This window comes from Erythrolamprus reginae, chromosome 3, assembly GCF_031021105.1.
Source record: "Erythrolamprus reginae isolate rEryReg1 chromosome 3, rEryReg1.hap1, whole genome shotgun sequence".
Lineage (NCBI taxonomy): Eukaryota > Metazoa > Chordata > Lepidosauria > Squamata > Dipsadidae > Erythrolamprus > Erythrolamprus reginae.
Genome location: NC_091952.1, coordinates 118617011 through 118630145, shown reverse-complemented (window position 1 = coordinate 118630145; position 13135 = coordinate 118617011). Strand labels below are relative to the sequence as shown.

The 13135-nt window shown below is 34.4% G+C and overlaps 1 protein-coding gene across 1 annotated transcript in view; it reads left to right on the top strand.

Annotated features, from left to right (window-relative positions):
- Nucleotides 1–13135, top strand: part of SLC30A7 (solute carrier family 30 member 7) — a 41896-nt gene that overhangs the window by 12211 nt on the left and 16550 nt on the right. The window contains exons 6-8 of the mRNA XM_070746450.1: nt 1033–1188; nt 3422–3472; nt 8756–8891. Of these exons, the coding sequence (XP_070602551.1) occupies nt 1033–1188; nt 3422–3472; nt 8756–8891 (343 nt within the window). The remainder of the gene's footprint in view (nt 1–1032; nt 1189–3421; nt 3473–8755; nt 8892–13135) is intronic.

Here is a 13135-nt window from a genome sequence, read left to right as displayed (position 1 = left end):
GAAAAAATATATACTGTAGTTTGCAATAATAGAATTAGCAATAGCATTTATATACCGCTTCACAGTGCTCTACAGCCCTCTCTAAGTGGTTTACAGAGAGTAAAACAATCTGGGTCCTCATTTTACCGAACTTGGAAGGATGGAAGGCTGACTTAATCTTGAACCTATTGAGATTTGATGTGCCAAATTGTTGGCAGTCAGCGATCAGCAGAAGTAGCTTGCAGTACTGCACTCTAACCACTGCACAACCAAGGCGTTTATAATAGTGAAGGAGTAATTAACATAGAAATACAAACTTTTATATTTGAACTGTATGGTGTGCTTCGGGTTATAGGTAAACTCAGAATAAAGCCATTACTCTCTGCGCCCCAAATTTCTTTCCATGCATCTATCGCATATTGATTGTATTCTGACTTATTAAATCACAGATTCCCATTGTATCTGTGCATAACAGTGTGGTTCAGCTGCTCTTCAAAAGTAATAAGTAAAACCAAGATAGTTTACTGATACAATGTAATTACACTCAAACTGTGTTAAAGCATTAATGTCAATTAATCAAGGGCACTTTGCAGTCAGGAGACTATGCTGTTCTGCAGACATTTTTTAATATGCATTTTAATATACATTTAATATAAATATTCATGAAACTGACAAATGCTGATGCCATCTTAAAGACATCTTTTCCTGCAAGGAAGAAATATCAGGGCTTCTAAAATAGCTGCTGTGGTTCGCTAATTCATTACCTAAAAATAATTACATTTTTTCCAGAACTATGTATGTAGCTTGGGATAGTATAACAATGGTGCAAATAAATAAAATTCACAAATGCAGTTAAATTGTTCCAATGTAGATTTTGCAGTCCCTTTAAGTACAGCACATTACCTCTTGCGGAACATCTACTTGCATGGACACTAGAATGTTATTTGGCTCTTTCTGCTAGACTTTTAACGTATAAGCTTTTTCTAACCTTAATTGAATCCAGAATCTTGATATATATTTTGATAAGTAACATCCATAAATTTCTTTCTGCAGGACATGAACACAGTCACTCACTGTTTAATGGGGGTCTCAGCCACAGTCATGGAGGACATGGCCACAGTCACGATTCCAAGCATGGACATAGCCACTCCCACGGACATGGGCATGAGCATGAGCATGAGCATGGACATTCCCACGATTATTGTCATGGTGGGTATGTGGAAATGTGCAGCAGGCTTGCACATCTATATGCTATATGTCATCAAAACGGAATACCTCGAAAAGATGCTAAAATCTTCCAGTAACAAAGATGATTTGAAAATTGTTGAATCTTATCTTTGGCTAGCTAATCAATTTCCTGCTGTTTCTGTAATAATAATGATTTGAAAGAAAATAGCAAGGAAACCTTTGGACTTGCCTCAGTTACTAGAAAAGGTCAATCTAGGTATCAAATTCACAGCCCACGGACCGGATGCATCATGCGTTGGCCACGCCCATCCCCGTTTTAAATGAAGGGAGAAAAAAGTTATGATATATTGTATCATATGATGTCAATGTGAGTTTGACACTCCTGATCTACATCATGCATCATATTTATTTATTTATTTTATTTGGTTGGATTTCTATGCTGTTTTTCTCTGCAGTCTGCTCCCCAGAAATTGTGATGTCCATGTATTGCCATTTGGCTATATGATGCTGTGCCATATGTACTTATTTATCATATTTAGAAACTGCCCATCTCCCTCATAAGCCAACTTTGGCCGGGTACAACTCAACATTAAAACCTATGAAAGGTGGTACTTACAATTAAACTTTTTTGGTTTCTTTAAGATACAGGATAGTTTTAACCACATGTTTAAAAGAACCAGGGAATTTTAGTTTAGAGAGGTAATAAATGTAGAAGCGAGAACTATAATTATTCTTCTGCTTTAAACCATGTTCTTGTTATAAAAAGCAGGTGCTTCGTGGTCAGTATGAATGCTGTAATAGTTAAAGAGTCTAAACCTAGGATCTAATTTCAATGAATTTATTCAATAAGTTTACGTACTATCACTTAGCTAAAATATTTATGGGATTGTGTTGATAGTACAGATAGTACAGCAGTACTATCTTTCTATCCTAGGAAAGAATAAGCTAATTATGCTGTTGTTTATTATATTTTGGCAAGCAAATTTAATTCATTTATTAGAGAAGGGACAATGTTGGAAGTTTTAAATATGCAGAGCTTCCCTCTGCATAACTAAACAAAAAAGAACCCTTATTATGTGAAGGTTTAATGGTTCTTTCTACATCTTTCTGTTTTTAAATAAAATCACTTGACAATATTTATTTATATGATGTTTTTTATTATTGTTGTTAGCCGCCCCGAGTCTACGGAGAGGGGCGGCATACAAATCCAATAAATAAATAAACAAACAAACAAACAAACAAATATTCGCAGAAAATTGCTGATAGTTTGCTATAGCAGAATCAAAATAGCCATAAGATAATTTTAAAAAACTGATAAAATGCTTATAAAATCATGAACTCAACTCAGTGTCTGAAGACTGACAGCTATTGATTAAAAGGTATGTAAAGACTATTAAAAAAAATCCATTGAGCATTTGTGGACAAGGGATCCCCAGATTTCATAGTGATGGGGAAACCCTTATCCCTGTTGTGTTGAAAAGACAATAGAGAAGACTGTCTGAAGGAGATTGCCTGGGGCAAAGCCATAAGGGGGGTGGTTAGAAGTTAAAACGTACACACTGAATTGTGCTTGGGAACTTACTGATATACTGAGATATTAATAGCGTAGCTTTAGAGCACTATGAATCTTTGTAATATGTAAGATAAATCTTTCCTGAATTGTTGATGTGTATGTTCCTGTTGTATTAATTTTCACTTAACATACACTATCCCAATTGTAAATTGGCTTCTTGATTGTTGGTATAGTGATTGAGCCATCTTAGGTATTGGGTACATGTGACTTTACAGTACTTTTCACTTGATTAGAAAAAGATGCTTTCAAACACAGAGAAGCATGAGCACCACACCTGAGTGTGGTTCATTAAAGCAACTGCTCAATTTTCCTAAATTGATTTGGCTAAAGCAGAAGCCTCCCCTAGTAGACTTTTGCTCCTGGAAAAAGATGTGGATGGCCTCATTGATTCTTTGATGTGAATTCTTTATTCTGTTTATTGGACAATAAGCCTCTTAGCATGGTTGAGACTACATTGTGTCTCTCTTTCTCTGCTTTTTTTATCCTATATTAAATAAGGCGTAAAAATGCTTGGAAGCTTTTTGTGTTTTGGAGAATTTACTTTTAATTTTTAACTTAAATGCTTCCTGGTTTCTTTTGCAAAGGAAGATCTGGAAGCTGTACTTGAATTGAATATGATTTCTTGAGCAAAAACCACATTGAAAGGATAATTGTCTTTTTTGTTGGTACCATTTTTTACAGATGATCAACCCATTGAGATGGCTGCAGGATCCAGCAAACAGATTTTAGAAGGTATGATATGGATACCTTGTGTATTTAGGATAATGTGAAACAAAAGTATGGCATGCATTTTAGAGAAAAATCTAATGCCACACATTGGATAAGATTACCTATTCATATTAATAACAGAGAAATTAATTTATTTTAAAAATTCTATTAGTGAATTAATATGCAGGTTTTCTATTTCCAACCTAATGTTCATATATTTGCAAGTCGGTGATGTGTGTCTTTCAGAATTCTACTAAAAGCAGTAAGTTAAATTAGGTGTTCTTTTCTTCCTAAAAAGTACACGAGCTGATATATAATGAAATAATAGATTTTTTTTAGAATATTGCTTCTGAAAATACATTAATAAATGCTACCTTATCTTGAGATACTTTGAGCAACCCTTCAAGTAAGAACCTGGGGGAAAGTGCACAAAGGTTCAGACTTTTTTATTTAGCACAACAAATATTTTACAGTCTTAGGAAAAGTACAATTACTTTAATGCCTACGTATATTGCAGAGCAGCTTTTGAAATTTTTGTAGAACCAGAATTTTTTTCTGATTGTTGTAATGCGGTATAAATCTTTCACACCGCTAACAAGTAGACTTGTTCAAATATATACCAACATATATTTAGCAAGGGAAAAAAAATCAAGGATAAGTTTGAAAATGTTGCAAGATTCTAAAAATAGAGGTGGCTTGGGGCTACCAGATTGAGAATTGTATTACCAGGCTTCGATATTTACTTGGGTGAAGTAATGGATTGGTTTGAGAAACAAAAGACTATTGGCTTTGGAAAGACATGATCTTGAATTAGGTTGGCGTGCTTTTTTATGGTATGGAAAAAACAAAATAGATAGCTATTTCCAAAGTGACTATATTAGGAATACACTATTATTAGCATGGGAGAAAATTAAAGAACAACATTATTTGAAAATACAGTGGTACCTTGGTACTCGACCACAATTCGTTCCAGAAGTGTGGCCGAGAACCGATTTGGTCGAGTACAGAATTTATTTATCCCATAGGAAATAATGGAAATTGATTTAATTGGTTCCCAGCCCCTGTTAACTCACTGGGAACCAATTAAATCTATTTTCTTTATTTCCAATGGGATAAATAAATTCGCTACTCCAAGCTGCAGGAAAGGTGGGGGCTGCTGCAATCCCGACAGCTTTGGGGGGCTCTTTTCCTCATTGCTTCCTTTTATTACCTGTAAGCAGCTTCAAAAACTTTTTCCCTGTGGCTGCAACAGCGGCGACTTCCCTTCCAGTAGCAAGAGCGCCGGGAAGTCACGTAATGAAGGGAAGCTGCTGGAGCGGCAGCAACCGCTGAGATGGCTCCGCCGGCTTCCCAATGAGGAAAGGAGCCCCCAGAAGCTGCCAAGATTGCAGCAGCCCCCACCTTTCCTGCAGCTTGGAGCTCTTAGAGAGCTCCTCAGCCCCCTGAAGCTGCCGGGATTACATTTCGGATAATGAACAAAATTTTCTCTGGCTGTTCGGTATCTGAATTTTTGTTCAGATACCGAAGCAAATTTTTGCCAAAAATTTTGTTCGTTATCCGAAATGTACGAGAAAGGAAGCGTTCGAGTACCGAGGTACCACTGTACCGGTCTGACTGTCCATTAAAGAGGCACTGATCTATCCAAATGTTTTTGATATAGAGAATGTTACCAGAAATTATAAAGATATTTTAAATGAAAAGGAGGAAGTTAAAACTAAGCAGGAACTGAGTGATCAAGGGATTGTTATAACATGGTGGTCATAGGTGCAGATACAATCTAGATATGAGAAGGATGGTTTCTATAAAGAATCAACAGTAGATCAGCTATTAACAGGGACAGATGGAAAATTAATAAAGAAAATATATGGCTATTTGTTAAATATTAAGATGAAATATGAACAAGGGAAAAATGATCGTACGGCCTAAACACTTTGCTTATCGGATTAAGTTAGATAAATGGCGGAAAGTATGGGATAGAAATTATAAATAAACAATGTCTACTGCATACAAAGAAAATCTTTATAAAACGTTTTATAACAGATGTTTTAGGATACATCTGCAAAATGTTGGAAATGCCATCAAACATCTGGTTTATACTATCATATATGATGGATATGTGAAAAAGTGAAAAAATATTGGACAAAAATACATACATAGCTGGAAAAAAATGATAAAACAGCATATTGATTTGAAACCAGAGACATTTTTGTTGGGCATTTTACTGGACAAATATAATAAAGGGAATCTATATTTGATTTTATATGTACTGACTGCAGCTAGAATAGTATTTGTACAACAATGGAAAAATGAAGAGAATCCATCGGCTCAAAATGTGATTTTAAAAAATACTTATAATTAAGGAAAAGAAAGAAACTGAATATTTTTTTACTTGGGATTTATTTTATCAATGGTTAGCTGACAAAAATGAGCTAAAACGGGAATATATGGAAGGATCAGTGATATAAGGAAGGCATGTTAAATTAGTGAAAATATTGTTATTATTATCATTATTAATACTATTATAATATATACTAATGAATACTGTTGTAAACATCTTGTCTACTATTTCCTAAAACAACTTGTACCCAGAAAACATACTGGAATTTTTGTGTTATAAAATAAAACAAAAAATTATTATATAAAGAACAACAAGCTGACTAATTATGATTTGTACTTCCGATTTTCTAGCACATTCATCCTTGTTTCAGCTTCTATTGTTAACAATATTTTAACTAGAAAAACACTGGAACACTTGGAAAAAAATCAGTGAAACAATTAAGCTTATAATTAAATTGATACAAATAACTTTCTTTTTGTAAATATGTATTGCATTTAAATTATCATTTTACAAATTTACAATTTTTAATTTGAATTTACAAATTGAATTTACATATGTAAGCTATTGATTTTTACTTAGATCTATCTGTCTGTCGATCTGTTGATCTATCTTACATAATTTTCAGAAAGAATAGTGAAAGAATACTGAAATACAAGCTCACCTTAAAGAAAACTTAAACAGCCTCTTTGTTTCCATTTTCCATCTCTAATCTAAACACATCCATAAACATTCAGCTTTTCAGTCCTGATATTAGCAGAAAGTCTGTAAAAGGTTGGCAGAGGTAACATGATTTATTTTAACCTTGATCAAATACGCCAATTTTATAAGCCAATTTTTAGTAATCTTTAATTAATTGGAATATTGTCATGGGATTTGATTCCTTTTCATTTCTTCTTTGTCCCATCACACAGATTTCTTCAGATACTTTACAAGCCTCTCTTGTAGATTGAGTAAGAGAAAATTACCAGGTCATTGTATTTCCCCTTTGACTGTCCACTTTCAATACCATTTGCATCATGTCGGTTAAAAGTTTTGTTTGTCATCTGTCAGTTCTTTAAAATACCTTTTAGACATAGAAGCAGACGTCGTTACAGACATTTTTGATCTTGTAACGACTGTTTTCTGATTTCATTCTTCAAAAGTCTCTTTTAGTCTCAGCTGATAGCTGATACTGTCATAGGTGATCTCTCATCATTTCCTTTCCTGCAGAGGTTTTCTGGTCTATCCCCAGTTTCTTGGTCTTTGCTGAAGTTATTGGTTTCACTTTCACAGAGCTGTCTTCAGTTTGCCACCTCACCTCACTTCCCAAAGCTTCATCAGTATTTGATTTTTGAAGTGTAATATCTCTCCCACCCCCTCCGTGTGTATGTAAAAACTACTTTATAATCTGTATTTCCATTATGTGACTGCAGAGGGTGCTAAATGATCTTTCTATACTACTTATGTACTGTACCATACATTTATTCTTGCAAAGCTCTGACTTGCTTATGTCATATAAAATTACTAACTTTATTATTATACTTTTTTCCTCTCTCTGATTAAATGATAGCACATGGAATAGCCTTTATCAGTAGGGAGGGGGTCTGTATTCCTTATTTTTGGATAGCTATTAAACAGTTTTTTGGGAGGGGGAACCCATTCACTTTGAAACTTCCTCAAATCTCTGAAACACACTGTATAAGAACTTAAATAATTGCAATTTGTCTGGCAAAAGAATGTGGGGACAGACAAGGGGGAAAAATCCAACACCTGATGGGCACAAGAGGTTATGAAAACTGGCAAAACATGCTTGGCAAGCTGATTAATTCAAACAACAATGACAAAAACCACCCAGCAACACTTTGCCAAAAGGAAATTTTCCTTCTTTGTGGTATTGCTAATAAATTATTTGGAGGCACGCATTGTGGTTTGCATTATTTGTTGCAATCAATTGTATGGTGGATCAAATAATTTGTAAAAATAATTACCAAAAATGTTAAGTTCTTCAAAATTATTTCAGTCGATGAACAGATGATCTTTAAGGAGGTATGAGAGAAATTTATTGAAAAGTTATTTCAGTAGTTGCGTTTTTAACGTGTCTATTCCAAGAGTCCTCCAGATGGCTTTCTATTAAGGGAGAGCATATGAATTGCTATGAAAAATGATCTCTATAAAGGCTAGTGTGTATACATCTACTAATTTATTTACCCTACTGATGAAAACCCTATATTATTTACATCAACTGACAATGAGGAATGAGGCAATTTTCTTAACTAATGGAGTCTCCTAGAAGCAATCTGCCTTAACAAAAAGTTAAGTCATGCCATCTACTTTTCACTTTGGAAAACTTTCAGACCACCTGCTCATAACCAAATTGTTGAATTGGCAGGATCCCAAGGACGCATAACATTGTTTCTCATTTTTTGCAAATCAGAAAGAAAAAAAAATGAAGTAGAAGTTATTTTCATGCCTTTCCTTTCAGTCTTGAAAATACACACAATAAACAGAATACAGATACTGTATATACAAATAGAAATAAAATGTATGGACATTTCAGTTCAAAAGCTCGGCCATGCAATACATGTATATTAAATGCTACTGGGGTAATTTAATAATTCATATAATTCACGTAATTAATTTTGATTCTTACAAAATAATCATTTATTCACCATTCTCCATCTCTCTAAAAATATAAAGAAAATCATATGAAAATTTATATTTATTAATATTTTTATGGGGATAGAGTCCACAAATATCATAATGTGGTCCTGTTTCTGTTGTGTGGTCTCATGCGTTTGGAGTGGTTATTGTGTTGAAAACACAACAGAAACGGAACCAATAATAGTCAAATACTAGTTATATGAGGAACATAGTTAATGTGTGTTATGTAAATTATGGTGTACACAGTACTGTTATCCTGTGGCCCTTTATTTAAAGTCACTTTGAAAAAAGTTTTTTATACCTTTTACTCAATATATATTTTCTTGCAGGTGTATTTTTGCACATTGTTGCTGATACCCTTGGAAGTATTGGTGTAATCATATCTGCACTCTTGATGCAGAATTACGGTTTGATGATTGCTGATCCAATCTGTTCGATGCTTATAGCTCTGCTTATTGGTGTAAGGTAAGCATTGTAAAGAGTCATGATTTAGAATCACGACTTTTAGAATGGTAATAAATGTCACCTGTTCCAACTGTAACAATTCTGTTTTTATTACTATTGTAATAAAGCTTGGTGGTTTCAAGAATCATCAATATTTTTTTCCTATCAGTATTGACACTTTTGTCAAGTGCTTGAGTCACAGCTGAGTTATACGTTGCTGCATAATAGTATTTTTCCCCTTAGCAAATTATCACAGTTGGGAGTGGGAGGGTTGAGAGAGAGAGAGAGATGCATATATTTAGAATATGTAAATTAAATCACTTTCACCCCCTTAGTTTGTATATTGCAGGAAAACCTTGTCCTGTTGGAAATCGGTTTTGTTTGTACAAATAAGTTATATATACACTGCTCAAAAAAATAAAGGGAACACTTAAACAACACAATATAACTCCAAGTAAATCAAACTTCTGTGAAATTAAACTGTCCACTTAGGAAGCAACACTGATTGACAATCAATTTTGCATGCACGTTCAACTTTGTACAGAACAAAGTATTCAATGAGAATATTTCATTCATTCAGATCTAGGATATGTTATTTAAGTGTTCCCTTTATTTTTTTGAGCAGCATATTTTACGATTGCAAAATGACTTTTTTTACTCACACCGTGAAACTTCTTCATGTTATATAGTTCATATAAGCAGAATGACCTCAAATTCAGTGCACTGTAGGAAGATGTGTTTATATCTCCAAAAACAAGACCCTGTCTCATATGTTTTTTGAACCCTGAAATAAGGGCTTGGCCTTAATGCCATGCACCCAAAAGCCCGATTGGGCTTATTATCAGGGGATGTCTTATTTTGGGGAAAACAGGGTAGTATTCTGTTTAATCAATGAAGCAGTAGAGGTGATCTTATAGATACAAAAATCATTAGATAGTCTGGCAAAGACTGCACTAGATTTATCATGCCAGTCAAGCACTGCCATTCAAAAAGGGACATCCCTGTTTCGGGAGAGATTATAATCTGGAATTTCAAGATTTTTTGTTGCCTTAACGCTTTATTATTAAATGTCAGTAAATAAGCTAATAGGCCATATTATCCAATAACAAAAACAGCTGTAAAATTAAAAGATATATAACATTTATCATATTTGCTTGATTTTGGGTTATTTTTATTAGCACTAACAAATGTCAGTTGTCCTTGCTTTACTCTTGCTGAGTAAGAAAAACTTTTCTGTTTTAAAAAGCTAGTAATTTAAAATAGGGGATTAAAATACTTAAATATGTAAGCTCTCTATAGTTATACTGCTACATGCTGTGGTAGGTGGTAATGCTAAAGGTACATAAATATTTGTGAGAGAAGCTAAATCCAACTATTACTAATGTGCATCTCCAATATAAAATAATAGCTTGTCAAGTGATTAATTAGTATCATTGCATCCTATGGAAATGAAAGTTTTGTCCAGTGCAGTTGAATTCATGCTAATAGTAAACTACATTATGCTTTGTTTAGAGCAAATCACAAAGGCATAAGGTTTTTTTTAAAAACTTACAATATATTTTAATAGATACCTTTAGCTATTTTGTAAACTATATACATGAGTGGAAAAACTGATTTCAAAATAACATTCTAGAACGTAAATAATAATTTGAAGAATACAATGTTGATGATCCATTCTTGCCCCTTTGCCAGGGGAAGAAAGCAGTGGAAAACTGATTTGTAAACATAGTAGTACTGTACTCAAAAGTCAATGATCATACTGTACTAAGTCTTTTGATTCTTTTCTAGGTTGATTATGATTTTAAAGAGTCATAACTATTCCCAATGAATATAAATTACTGCATTACAATAGATTGCAGGGAATGTATGTTCCCTCTATTCCCATGCCCTTTTAATTTGAATTGTACAACATTCTTGAGAAGTGTATAACATTGGAGAATTTTAGATTTAGAGAGGATTATATTAAACATTTGTTTTTCCACCATTTTACCTAATTCATAAAATGAAATTTTATGATGATGCCTTTAAAATTAACACAAAATTGTTGTATAGTCTTCTTATGGCTTAAGCTTCTTTCAACAGATAGTAGATAACACAGTAATATATAGGAGAAGTCATTTTGAAAGTTGGATTCATAGGTGATGAAATATGAAGCACAATATGTGAGAAAACAGAGAAAATTGCAGTTATTATAACACTTTTAATAGTTGTTAAACCTTAGTCTATAAGACTCCAAATAAAAACAGTCAGATTCAATCATTTTGGTTCTGAAATGCCAGGTTGCAAATTAATTGTTCAGTTTCCTGCTGGAATTTGGTGGTTTTTTAATTTAGAAGATGGTGAAACTGTTTTCCAGTAATGCCTGGATATTACCATTTTAGTATCAAAATGTTTGTCATTCATTTTCATGAGTTGGAGGAATAACCTATTGGTCCTGTATAAGCAGGAAAAAGGCAATAATAATGAATGATTGCACAAGCAATGGAAAAAGACTTGAAGAATAATAATCTCCAATTGCTTAGCTGCTAATTCTTATAAAAGGACAATTTAAGCAGATGAAAAGCAAGAGGCAGGCAGCCCCTCTTTTCCATCTCTAGCTAACATTGCTACACTTCTGCGCTTTGAATAGAAAGATGTTATAAGACTAAAAATTATGTCTAGTTTATGATATGAATTCTCAGAAGCATCTTTTAAATTCATCTTCAAGAAACAATACATGTCCCATTTCCAGGTGATCTGAACAGAGGAATAAGTCTTGGACTTGCACAAAGAAGGCTGTATTGCATTAGCCCATCTGTTTAAACAAGGTTTGGGTGAACTGGCCTTCAACTTAATTACCATTATACTTTGACTCTGCAGACTTCCTGTGTTTTGATAATGGGGATTGGTTTAAGCTGGTCATTACTACAGTTTAATACTGAGAACAGTGAGATCACTCTTTCTCCAGCAAAGCATTTCCAGGCTGCATAATAGAGGCTCAACATTTGCTAGATCATAAATTCCATTCTGGTGTAAACATCAGACTGAAAAGTGCTGAACCACACAGGTTGCGCTTGGGTTTTGCAAATTAGAAAGAAGCTAGAAGCTAAAAGCGTTGTATTGCCTCTGTACAAATCGATGGTGAGACCACACTTGGAGTACTGTGTAGAGTTCTGGACACCGCACCTCAAGAAGGATATAATGGAACTGGAAAAGGTGCAAAAAAGGGCAACTAGAATGATAAAGGAAATGGAGCACCTCCCTTATGATACCAGGTTACAACGCCTTGGTCTCTTCAGCCTTGAAAGACGGCATTTAAGGGGTGACTTGATTGAAGTGTATAAAATCATGCATGGGATAGAAAAGGTGGATAGAGAAAAATTATTTTCTCTATCACACAATACTAGGACAAGGGGGGACTCCCTAAAGCTCATAGGTAAGAAAGCGAGGACAAATCAAGGGAAATATTTCTTCACCCAGAGGGTCGTTGGTTTATGGAATTCACTTCCAGAAGAGGTCATGACAGCTGTCAGCCTTGATAGCTTTAAGGCAGGTTTAGACAGATTCATGGATGCCTAGCATATAGATGGTTATTGAAATGGATGTCCATGTGCTGCCTCTATGTTGGTTGAGGCAGGCAGGATTTCCTTGAGTACCACTTGTTGGGGGTCAAGGGAAAGGGAGGGTCTTGCCTTCTCTTTCTGCTCAAGATCCCCATGGACAATTGGTGGGCCACTGTGTGACCCAGAATGCTGGACTCGATGGGCTTTGGTCTGATTCAGCATGGCTCTTCTTATGTTCTTATGTAGATTAATGGCATAAATGAATCTGTAGAGAGATTGTGATGCTGAACTGAGCACACTTGGCAACTGAATGTGAGGATTCCTTTAGAACAGGGGTTCCTAACCTTATCTATATCCCACACCCTTATAATGTTTCTCATACATTCTTGCACCCCTTACACAAATAAATAATAAAATGCATATGTACTATAATTTTGAAATTTCTAAACTCAGGTCTTGGCACTCCCTGGAATATCGTCTCGCACCCCCAGTTGGGAATCCCTGCTTTAGAATTCAGGTGAAAACAAGGGTTGTGCTGACACCCTAAATGTCAGCAAGCACATGTAGAGAATTGATCGAAAATTTTAAAAAATAATTACATCCTGTATACACTTTTGGATCAACATTTTAAAAAGTGGTTGAATTTCAAGTTCAGCATGCAAGTTAAATTCAAAATAATATACATGACTCTTGGTTAGTTTTCCATTGCAACGTTTGTTCAGA